General features: G+C 45.8%; 1 protein-coding gene across 2 annotated transcripts in view; it reads left to right on the top strand.

The window, feature by feature from the left end:
• The window catches only part of Slc30a10 (solute carrier family 30 member 10), a 30771-nt gene extending 19647 nt beyond the window's left edge, over positions 1 to 11124 (top strand). For both annotated transcript variants that reach the window (XM_040738944.1, XM_005082437.4), the window contains exons 3-4: positions 4970 to 5209; positions 6546 to 11124. In XM_040738944.1, the coding sequence (XP_040594878.1) occupies positions 4970 to 5209; positions 6546 to 7018 (713 nt within the window). In that variant the 3' untranslated portion in view covers positions 7019 to 11124. The remainder of the gene's footprint in view (positions 1 to 4969; positions 5210 to 6545) is intronic.
• Positions 11125 to 12327: the final 1203 nt, after the last annotated feature.

The following is a 12327-nucleotide window of genomic DNA, read 5'->3' as shown; positions in this document are numbered from 1 at the left end:
CCTACACATCAGTGTCCTGTCTCCTGATGTCCACATATGAGTGTCATGTCTCCTGATGTCCACATATGAGTGTCCTGTCTCCTGATGTCCACATATGAGTGCCATGTCTCCTGATGTCCACATATGAGTGTCCTGTCTCCTGATGCCCACATATGAGTGTCCTGTCTCCTGATGCCCACATATGAGTGTCATGCCTCCTGATGTCCACATGAGCATTTTGTTCTGGTGATCTCCACATATGTGTCATGTTCTTCTCATGTCTACATATGTGTCATGTTCTCCGATTCCAGCACATGAATATCACATTCTCATGAGCTCTATAACTCAGGTCCAGGTTGGTCTGAGCTGATCTCCACACATCAGTGTCATATTACTGCTGTACTTGGTTTGCTACTTTCATGAATATTACTGACATACAGTGTATCCTTTTATTTAAGATTGTGTGTGTGTGTGTGTGTGTGTGTGTGTGTGAAGCTAGGCGTGCAACCCAGGGCCTTGTGCATGCTAAACACATGCTGCCCCATGGATCCATATCCAAAGCCCCACTGCAGCTTGTTGTAACAGGGTGTGATTTGTTTGTTTGGAGACAGGGTCCTCTTATATAGCCATGACTAGGCTGCACTTAATATGTAGTACAGGTGGACCTTGAACTTGTGACAGTCCTCCTTTGTTAGGTCCCACACTGCTGGAATTACAGCATATTTACCACTATGCTTGGTGTTGACTGTGATTTTTGTTAAAGGTGGACAAAAACCAAGTTGGCCCACTACCCAAGCTTGTGTGCCTTCACTCAGTGGGCAGCTGTGACAGCAGCCAGGTACTACTGTATGTTTCAAAACAGCTAGAAGAAAAGGCTTTGAGTGTTTTTTTAAATTTTTACCATAAAGAGAAGGAAAAGAAAGAAAAGTTCAGGGGACTAGATATTTGACTTAGTATTGCATAGTATGTACATGCATCCGGATAGCACATGGAGCTTGGCTTACTGGTTCAGAGCAGTTACCTCGGCACTCCAGAGGCTAAGGGAGGAGAAGTGTGATTTGGAGACCAGCCTGGACCATATAGTGAGGCCCTATCTCAAAACAGAAAAAGGAAAAGAAAGGAACAAAAAACAAAACAAAACAAAAAAGCCATCTCCCAAAACAAATCAGAACAATCCCCCAACATGTTCAAATTTTTATCAGTTAAAGTGAAAGTTTTTCCTCCCATTCTGTCGAGGAACTGTGACACACACAGTTTGGTTTGGGCCCCAGGTTCCACTTAGCAGAATTTAATCATCGTTAGGATGGAATGGGACAGAACAGAAAAGAGAAATACGTCGTAAGGGTGGCATTTGTTCGCTTCTTGCTTCAACTTGTATCTCCGAGTGTGTTGGGATGCAAAACAAACCTTTTAGTGTAGACTGTGGGGACCAGAAGTGTGAGAGCCACTGTTGTGTGGGATTCTTAGTGGCCAAGCGTGGGAACCCTGGGGTGGGGACTGGAGCCTATGCAGGACAGGATGCAAAAGCCCTCTATCCATATTTCCTGGGGCATCCATCTTCCTCGGATGCTCTGCTGCTGTCCTCAGGAGATTCATACTCCGCAGTCCAGATTGTAGCTAGCCGGGGTTCTCCTTAAACTCCTGAGTGGATCGCAGTCCCGATCTGCTGCTCTGGCTCTCCCTCCAGGGGTGTGTCTTTGAGCCTCCCCTGTCCACCTGTAAGTGAGGGTGTGACCCCCCCATTAGACTTAATGAGGTGGTGGCATTAAGAATGAAAACGAGACAGTAGGTTTTCCTATTTGAACAGTAACATTTGGTGCTGTCACCAAGAAAGCAAAAGTCTCCTTAGCTCCTGTCAGGGGAACAGGTGGGTAGGGCAACTCCTGGGAAGGTTCTGAATTTCTTTCCTGTGGCTGGGAACAGGGGCTGGGAAGGATGGGAGACAGAATGCTAGACAGTGGGACTGTCTTATGTGTATATCTGTGTCCTGTTGCTTTATGTAACTACTCAGTGAAGGACAAGGGGACAATGCATTTAACAAGGGCGTCGCTCCGAGGCCAGGAAGTGTGAGCAGCTTAATTCAAACACCTTCCAGGTCAGACCATTCAGTATCGTCTATGAGCCAGCAGTTTGCAATTGGAATTATTATCAATTCGACTGAGTGAACCTTTTGGATAGCAGGGGTGGCCAAGCAGACCTTCCTAACTACATATTTTCTTCTAGAACCATCCTTTGACAACTTCTATGTGTGTTCAAATCAACCGGGTAATCTTGTTCAAACGCCCACTTGGATTTGATGACTGTGTGACCCCAGGCAAATCACTTAGCCATTCAGTGCCTCAATTTCCCCCTTTGTAGAGTGGAGAGGAAATCTCAGGTGCACCCTGGGGCGGGGCTCCCCTCCGCCCTGCTTCTCCCTTTTACTCTGGTTTCTGTTAGGGCTGTTTGACATGTGGCTCATTCTTGGGCTGTTCATTTTGCTGTTCCTGTGTCTTCTAAGAGACTACATTCTTCAAGTTTAGCTTTTTCCTTCCCATCACGATTGGCTGCTGCTCCTGCTGCTAGTGGTTGGGTTCGGGAGTACTGGGTGTATTTTAATCACACCGTGACCAGAGACCCCGTCTATATATGCTCAAGCTTAGAGGTTCTCTTGGTGACTTCACTGACTGGTTTTGCTCTCTGCACTCCTAAGCATATATAGCAGGAGTTCAACACTCTTATTATACTCTGTAACTCACAGATATCGGTCTGCCTCTGCTTCCAAATTGCTGGAATTAAAAGTGTGTTCCGCCACACACTGTTTTAGGGCCAAATGCCCTGTCCAGTACCACTGTTTGACCTGGCACGCCTCCTACCTCCAACATTGTCCTGCTGGAATGTCACTCTCTGCTTCTGTAAAGTTTCAGATGCTGGGTGACCTTTTGGATACTCCACCTTTATGGCCTGGGCAGTTTCATAGGTTTTTTTTTTTAATTTTTGCTTGTTTGCTTGTGTTTTTCTGAAACAGGGTCTTAATATGGGCCTAAAGAGGCCTGAAAGCCTCTTTGTAGCCCAGGCTGGCCTGCAAATCCCCATGTAGCCCAGGCTGACCCTGAATTTTCCATCCTTCAGCCTCAGCCTTCAGGGTAGTTGAGTTGTAGGTAGGTGCCATCATGCCCAGTCACATATAATCTTTTAAAATCATATTTATTTATTGCATGTACAATAAATACATTATATGCATGTACATGTACAGAGGTCAGAGGAAAACTTGCAGGAATGAGGTCTCTCTACTGCCTGGGCTTGGGGATAGAACTTCAATCATCTGGCTTGGCAGCAAGGCCTTTGTCTCTGAACCATCACCATGGTCTGTTGACAGGTGTCCTTTATGTGAACCTGGTGATTTAAAGCTCCTGATTGGTGTGATTCTGTGGGGTGTGAATGACACCCCTTTCTCAGATCAAGACAGGACCCATGTGAGATTGAAACTGTTCCTAACAACAACTTCTTCTTCTTCTTCTTCTTCTTCTTCTTCTTCTTCTTCTTCTTCTTCTTCTTCTTCTTCTTCTTCTTCTTCTTCTTCTTTCTCCTTCTCCTTTCCCCCTTCTCCCCCTCCTCCTCCTCCTGCTGCTGCTCTCATTTCCAGGAGCAAGATTCTGGCGTTCCTTTCAGGAATGCAAATACTTGGTGTCTACATTTTTAATCCCTCTGACCAGATTTTCACTGAATTTACTAAACTCTAACTTAATGTACATCTACAGCCCAGATCCTCTTTGCTGAAGATTGCATATTTTCTGCAATGACTTGACTGAAACCTTTAGAACTTACAACTTCTTACACACAGAGTTTTAATTTTATGTGATCGTGACAAGTGGCTTTTTATTCAAAGGAAACCTCATCGGCATCCCTGCTCTCCAGGCCTTCTTAAACTAAGCACCACAGAGATAGCCACAGGCCAGTGAGAAGTAGAAGAGTGTCCCAAGGGAAAGTGGGGGTGGATTGGGGTTGAGGGAAGACAGAGACCCAAAATAGCAGCTCTCCTGCCTAAAACTGTGTCCAAGGGCAGGATGCTTGCCTGGCACGGGTCAGACGCTGGGCTCTGTCCTCTGGCACTGCAACTATAAAGCAACAGTAAAAGATGATGGGACCACGATGGGATCGAGGGACACGGAAGGGGAGCCCCACCCCACACCTGACTCATGGGGTGTAGTAGAGACACAAACTTTGAACCAGGCATGGTGACACAATCCCAGCACTGGGATGCCGAAGCTGGACGATTAGGGGTTTGAGGCCAGCCTTGGCTACACAGTGAGATGTTTTCTCTAATTCAGAATGAAATGAAAGCTTAGAAGAATTTAATGTCCAGACGCTTGTCTGAAAGAACAGCACATCACTCACTTGGCTCTGTTTCCTGTCATGATGCCCTTTGACGGGTGCTGGGGGATAGTGATGTTGCAGTACCGGCTGGTGACACAGGAGGTGACAGCTAGCCCAGGTTCTTCCAAGGCTGTTCCTCTTCCTGGGCTCTATGGGTCCTGGGTTGCTGGCCTGAGATTTTTTTTTGTTATTTTTTTCTTCCTTTTTAGTTAAAAAATTGAAACTAAAATGTAATTATATCATTTACCTTTAAAATCATTTTTGTAACATATTTGTGTGTGTGTGTGTGTGTGTGTGTGTGTGTGTGGACAGAGACTGCCTCACAGGAGAGCCACCTTACGCTACTGCGTGGGTCCTGGGAACCGACCCCAGGTAGCAAGTGTCTTCAGTTGGTTGAGTCATCACATGGCTGTGGCAATATGATTTTGTTTTCTGAGTAGTTGCTATTGTTATTTTATTTGTTTAAAGATGGACTCACTGTGTAGGTTAGGCTGTCCCCCTGCCTCAGTCTCCCAAATGCTGAGATCATTGGTGTATATCACATACTGGGCAACAGGGAACATTTGTGAACTGGTCATCATGTGACTCCAACGGTTGGCTCGGTGATTTACTGGTCTGCCTTCCTTCCTGGCAGGTGTTCTTTTGCACGTGATGGGAGATGCCTTGGGTTCCGTGATCGTGGTCATCACGGCCATCATATTCTATGTTCACCCCCTGACACCAGCAGACCCATGTAACTGGCAATGCTACATTGACCCCAGTTTGACAGTTGTCATGGTCATCATTATTTTGTCGTCTGCTTTTCCACTGATCAAGGAGACTGCTGTCATCCTGCTGCAGATGGTCCCCAAGGGAGTTGACATGGAAGAGCTGAGTAAGTGGGCCACATACAAACAGGGATCGAGAACACTCTGTGGTTATGATCGCAGGGCATTGTTTGATCAGTGTGTTTGGAAGCACCCTTTTGGAGACATGCTTCATGTGACTGGTGTGTTCTCCTGCGTCTCCATGTGATGGAGACGTACTTCAGGAGACTGGTGTGTTCTCCTACGTCTCCATGTGATGGAGACGTGCTTCAGGAGACTTGCAGACTGGAATGACAATTTACAGCTCCAAGAACCAAAGGTTCTTTATGGCTTGATTCTCTAACTAGCACAGTTTTGAGAATGTAAATCTTGGGCAAAAAACACCACTGGACGGTTTGCCCTCACAACAAAGATGTGTTTTAACTTTGTGAAGGCCATTCTGCAAGGCCTAGATTTTTTTTTTCTCTTTTTAATATACACCTTTACGCCGTTTTCCCCTTAAAAAGATGAGTCACTCACGGTATATATATAATGCTTTCCAGTTAGTTGACACTCATGACCCGGAATGTTACTGTGGAACATCACACTATAAAAAGGCCGTGTTAAGGGCCCCTCCTCAGTCTAGAGTGGAGACTTCTCATTTGCTTTGCTCAGATAGAAGTCAGATGCTTACCTCAGTTATGTGCTTCAGAGGCTAAAAGTTTCAGAATCTTTGAATATATCCCTAAATAGCATTCTGGTAAATGCTTTTGATCCATGCCGCTAAACTAGCCTGTCTATCTGTCTGTCTGTCTATCTGCCTGCCTGTCTATCACCTATCTACCCACCTATCTCTATTGTCTATCTGTTCTTCTATTGATCTGTCAATCACCCGTCTATCTTCCATCTATATATCTATTTATCAATCATCTATTTATCTCTGTATCATTTACATATCTATTTATCATCTTTTAATTACTTGCTTATCACTCATCTATCTATAATCTATGTACTATCTGTCTATCTATCTATCTATCTATCTATCTATCTATCTATCTATCTATCTGAGATAGGGTCTCCCTATGTTGTCCTGACTGGCATGGAACTTGCTATGCAGACCAGGCTAGCTTGGAACAGACTGTGCATATGTAAAGCCCAGGCTTCTTTAGAACTTACTGGGACTGGTCTTGAACTTGCAATCTTTTTGCCTCAGGCTCTTGAGTTACTTATAGGTTAGCACTGTGTGGTGTAGGAAGTCAGAGGGAAGGGTGATTATGGGAAAATGGACTCTTGAGGGACAGCTCTTCTCCCGGTCGGCTGTGTTAAACGCACAGCCTGGTTAGGTATGATTAGGTACATGGGCCCCGCCCATGATTCCAAGCTTCCATTCCCGCACTCATTGTTGTCTGCACCCATCTGTTGCAGTGAGCAAGCTCTCTAGCGTGCCCGGAGTCAGCAGTGTGCACGAGGTGCACATCTGGGAACTGGTGAGTGGGAAGCTCATCGCCACCCTGCACATCAAGTACCAGAGGGACGCAGGGTACCAGGACGCCAGCAGAAAGATCCGGGAGGTCTTCCATCACGCTGGGATCCACAATGTGACCATCCAGTTCGAAGCGGTGGACTTGAAGGAAGCCCTGGAGCAGAAGGACTTCTTGCTGACCTGCAGCGCCCCCTGCATCTCCCAGAGCTGTGCTAAGAAGCTGTGCTGTCCCCCGGGAACACTGCCCCTGGCTCTCGTCAATGGCTGTGCCGAGCACAACGGTGGGCCCTGTCTGGAGACTTACCGAAGCACGAGGGATGCTCAGGATGTGGCCATTGATGTGGCTTTGGAGCAGGGACAGACTCTTAGGAAGACTCAGGAGGGACAGCATTGTGAAAACAGTACTCATTTTTAGTGGGTTCCCACACAAAATCAGACTGTCTGGACAGGCACTTTGGGTCACCGGCTCTGCTTGTGGAAAGAGCTTTGTGGGTGTGCTCGCCGTCGGTAGGGGTCAGATGTTTGGGATGTGAGCGGGACAAATCTGCTGATTTTCACGTGGTGTGTCACCCGTTCCTACTACCCCTGGCGTCCCATGCTTTCCTGCGACAGTGTCTGTCAGGGATGTTGAAGGCTGGGACTCAGAGTCGTTCTTGTCTGTGCGGTGGTGCTGGGGAATTGAACGCAGGGCTCGTGTGTGCCGGGGAACTGCTCTGTTACTGAGGTGCGCTCTGTAGCCCTTGTTCTTAAACCAATCAGAACTTCTAGCTGACTCTCAGGTGAGCTCAAAGCTTAAGTGGGTGGGGAAAAAAATTAAAACACAATAATTACGATTTCCTCTCTTTCCCTCAAAGATCATAAAAGATGGAAGTCGACCATTTGCGGCATTGTGGAAATATATATTCTTAGGTCCGTTCTTGGACCAGGAGAAGCAGACATCTAGTAAATAAATGCAACATGCAAAGTTGTTTAAGGTGGATAAACAGGATGCCTCAAGAGGCAGAAAAATGCTCTCAACACATTAGAGGAGACAGACTTTGCTGGGGTGGAGGGACAGATGGATTTTGGACCATCTCTTTGTTCTGTGAGGTGTGGGGTGGCTAACGTTTACTTTCTGCCAGGAACTAAACTGCAGCAATGGTGTTGCAGAAGCTTAATCAATCATGTAGCATACTCACACTCACAAGTGTGGGGACAGGGTTCTACTTATTTACTTATTTACCATTTCTGAGAATCTCCGGGTAGGATGGCTGCCCAGATTTCCTCACAGTCTTCTCTGTATGTCACATTAATCCATGTAGCATTGGCCAGGAGGAGATGAATACTCTGGGGACAGGAGAATACTCATTCCTACTAAATAAATAAGCTAGCCTGCCTTTGCTTTAGTTAGGCATATTTTAAAGTATTTATTATAGCTGCCAACTAGTAACTGTATGGAAAAGTTGATACCAACTGAGAAACAAAAAGTAATTTGGTTGCTGCTTTTAATGTGTTTGGTGGTACTTAAGAGTTTTATGTGTGACCCGTGTTAACCAAGTTTAAATAAATTGATTATGAACTGATTCAGATACAAAGCTGAACTGTATTGGTAGGAGAAAGTGCAGAAATCTCTGCCATGTGTATTACACCTTGTTTGGACTTCCCTGTTTAATCAAAGCCTCACAGAAAGTCATCTTGTCCTAGGCTATCAGTCTTGATCTTATTGAGAAACTGCATGGGGTTCATCAGAAGGGGTGGATGGTCACAGAAACGGCACCCACATTTTCCAGTGCAAACACCATTTTAAAGAAAAACGTCTTCATGGGCATGGTGGCACGTGCCTGTAGACCCAGCTACTCAGGAGGCTGACAGTCACTCAAGCCTAGGAGTCCAGACAAAACAGTGAGACTCAGCTTTTTGTTTGTTACTTAATTATTAGTCTGAAATTTGGAGGCTGTTAGGCAGCTGTGGTCAGACATATAGGAAATTCTTTGTTCCTTAGAAGTTGGTTAGATGTAAATCAACCATCTAAAGGTAAATAGCAAAATATCTAAAACCTTTCTAACTCCCAGAAGTTTGTTGTGTTGGATTAAGTGCACTTTATAAGCTAAGAGAGGAGCAAAGACAGAATTTCTACTTTGGGCATCAAACGTGACAGGCCAGAGAATTCCCTAGGAGCCCAGCATGGTGATATGTGAGCAGATCCCTCCACATAAGCACTGTTTAATGCCTCCATTGAAGCCAAAGTAGAAATTTGTCTCTAACTTCCAAATCTGAATTCATATCTCTCTGCCTTATTATTGAGGGGAAAAACTATAATTTTACAGTTTTCCTGCTTCTAACTAAAGGAAGGCATTTTAGTTTGCATGAAAGTAACATTCTTTAATCTCTGAAAGCATTTGTTCTGGAAAGAAAATACACTTAATTCCAACATAGTTAAGCCCAGTCTCAGAAAAATGATCTTAATTGACACCTGCATAGCAGATTATAGACAGGAGCCCTTGTGACATGTGGCTTTTTAAAGACAGCCAAAGTGCATTTAATGGCGTGTAAACAAGTCGAGAGGCTGCAATGTTTTTGCTACCTGGTTGTGTTCAGCACCTCCAGCCCTGGGTGTGTGATGCTTTTGCTTGGGGTCTCCTGGGCCATTGATTTTCCCATCTTTTTAATTCTCTGAGGGCAGTGCACATCTTCCCTCCCCAAACGAGCAGTCGGCATGTACACAGTGGACAAGACAACATACTGTCTCTGAGCTCAGGTAGATGGTGACACTCAGTTCATGTTCCTTCATGCTTAGAACCCCAGCCCTCCTGCCTGCCCTTCCTTCCATCCTGCTTGTCTTCTCTGCTTCCCCACTACCGTGATGATCAATCAAGGCCAGGGCCTTCAAGGTTTCTTTGAAGCATACGCTCAGCTATTGAGCTATATCCCCAACCTCAAAGACTTCTTTACAGCATGCGTTAGACCCCCGGGGCGGGTCAGGAGCAGATGTCCCGCACTCGGACGTGTCCTCTGTCCTTCTAGGATTTTCCTTGCCCTCTGGTCTTTGGTTCTCTGTGGACAACACATCACTTCCTCCAGCACTTTAGCAGTTACAGGAACTGATTGCTTTGTTTCATTTCCTGTCTTCTAATCTCTGTTTTGAAAATTGGGACCTTCATTTCTTGACATTTGGTTATTATAAATACCCACAGGGCTACCAATCTCCATTACACACACACACACACACACACACACACACACACACACACACACACACACGCACGCACGCACACACGCACGCACGCACACACACACACACACCCTGTAAATCAGGAACTCCCAGATTCAGTGGAGTGTGTGTGTGTGTGTGTGTGTGTGTGTGTGTGTGTGTGTGTGTGTCCTTTTCAGGGTGTCTCCATCCTGACATGCTGGCATTCTGAGTTAGGTGTGTCTGAGCCATATTAGATATTATATGCTATTAAGCAGCATTATTGGCTTCTAGTAAAAAAAAATCCCAAATCATTTCCCCAACCTATGAAAACTAAAAATTCCTGTAGATATTCCCTGAGAAAGAGTTTTGTAGCCCTTTCTACTTCTAAACTACTGGCTGTAACCATGTTTAACCATTATAGATGGAACCCTCCCCCAACCCAAGTCCAACTCCCCACCCCACAGTCTCAACCTCTTGATTCCGGGGGGTATAGGCATTTAGTACCACACTTAGATAAAGACTCACTGTTTACAAGCAGCATTTTAAAAAGTGTTTCATTTGCTGTGCCCAGGCTAGAAGCCGGAATCTTGCTACATGGGCATCCACTCAATTGCCAAACTACCCCAAGAACCAAGCATGTAGTAATCCAAGGCAGCAGTTTAAGTTATCCTTGGTCACTTAGTGAGTTCTAGGCTAGCCTTTGTACATGAGATTTCAGTTTGGTTACATTTTGGTTTGATTTGTGTTTCTGGGCTTATTTCCAGTCAAGTGACCATGAGTGGGGACAAGGGTATCAAACCAGGAAAGACATTTCTTAAACAAAACTTGCATCAGATAAAAATCCCCCATGTATAGAATACATTAGAATTTGGAGCAGGTTTAGTGATTCCTGCCGTTTCCTCTCTCTTAAGCTCCCACCCCCACCCCAGACTTTCTGTATTTACATGGAATTTTCTTTGCTAAGTTAGGAGGGCTGGAGTTTTTGGGCCAGAGATGCTGAACCTACTCTGAAATGAAGTGAGTGCAATCCAGAAAAAAAGAATGATTGTCAAGGGTGAGTCATCCCTTCTGGAGGCCTGAAGTTATGTTACAGTATTGTGGAGTTTTGTTGCTTAAAACCTTCCTTTTATTCTCAAAGGCATGCCCGCCAAAGTGTAACCATCACATCTGGGGTGGGAAAGGGGTGGGCATTGTTAAAACTTTAGGGTAAAGAGTTTCAATAACTCCTTGCCAACTGCCTGTGAATCCCCCACAACGATGTACATATACATACCTGTTGCAGGTGAAAAATGTTCAGTGGTGCTGTGAATGAAATGTTTTTGTGGAAATTAAACAGACAGTTCAAAGTAGCTGAGTTTGTGGGGTCTTTGTCATTTGTGGTGGCTAATTTATCTTTTGCAGTGGCTAATTCGTTACTTAGTAAGGCCTCTGTCTGGTTTTTACAGCTGGGGCTTAGCTGGTCTCTTTGCATTCCAGCTCCCCATCAGCTCCTGCAGCACCACAGGCCTCTGTCAGCTTTCCATGTACCTGAGATAGTCAACTTACAGAGAGACTGTGTCTCATCGTGGCTCAGAGTTTCGCAGGTTCTAGTCCATGAACAATCGGCCCTTCTGTCTGGGAGCCAATGGATGAGACAGGACATCCTGCTGGGAGCCTGTGGTGGTGCCAATAACTTCTCACCTCGTAGCTGGGAAGCAAAAAAGAGAGGAATAGAGTCATGTTCTCACTCTTTGCTTTACTATCTTACCCCAGAGCCCAGGCAATCTTAGGCCCCACCTCTTAATGTTTCTAGCACCTTCCAGTTGGTAACAGGCTGGGAATTATACATTGATACATGGCGTTTGGGGAAACATTCTCCCAAGTGGGAGACTGTGCCTCAAAAAATAAAGTGGAGAATGACTGAAGAAGACACTTGACATTGACCAGTGTCCTAAACACACACACATAAACACACACACATAAACACACACACACACACACACACACACACACACACACACAAACACATATAAAACACAAACACACACAAACCAGTACTCAAATTCACAAAGGTCTGCATTCTTGCCTGACATGAGCCCACCCTGCACCTGCCTGGCGCTCTGGGCTGTGTTCACAGTGACTGAGGACTGCCCTGCAGGTGCTCACAGAGGTCGCAGCCACTCTGCAGCCACTATGCATTCACCCGACTTTAAAGCTGAGTCCCCCTTTCCCTTGGTCGGTCGATCGGCACCACACAGAGACACACGGAGGACTCTGGCAGGTGAGAGGGTCACTAGTTAGGAAGTGCAGTTTAATATGGACTGGGGAGGGGGAGTAGGCGTGACTCTGTGGCTGCCTGCCTGCCAAAAAGACAGATCACCTATCCAATGACATCCACCGGGCCTGGAGAGATGGCTCGGCAATTAAAGACACTTGGTCTTGCGGGTTTCCAGCACCCAGGTGGAGGCTTACAACCTCCTGTAAGTCAGTGCCAGCGCCAGGGCCAGGGGATGTGGCCCATTCTTCTGTCACAGGCACCACACACACATCGTGCCGTGCATAATTGCAGTCAA

Source organism: Mesocricetus auratus, unplaced genomic scaffold (genome assembly GCF_017639785.1).
Source record: "Mesocricetus auratus isolate SY011 unplaced genomic scaffold, BCM_Maur_2.0 Super-Scaffold_100676, whole genome shotgun sequence".
NCBI lineage: Eukaryota > Metazoa > Chordata > Mammalia > Rodentia > Cricetidae > Mesocricetus > Mesocricetus auratus.
Note: the sequence above shows the minus strand (reverse complement) of the source record. Positions and strands in the feature narration are given on the sequence as shown.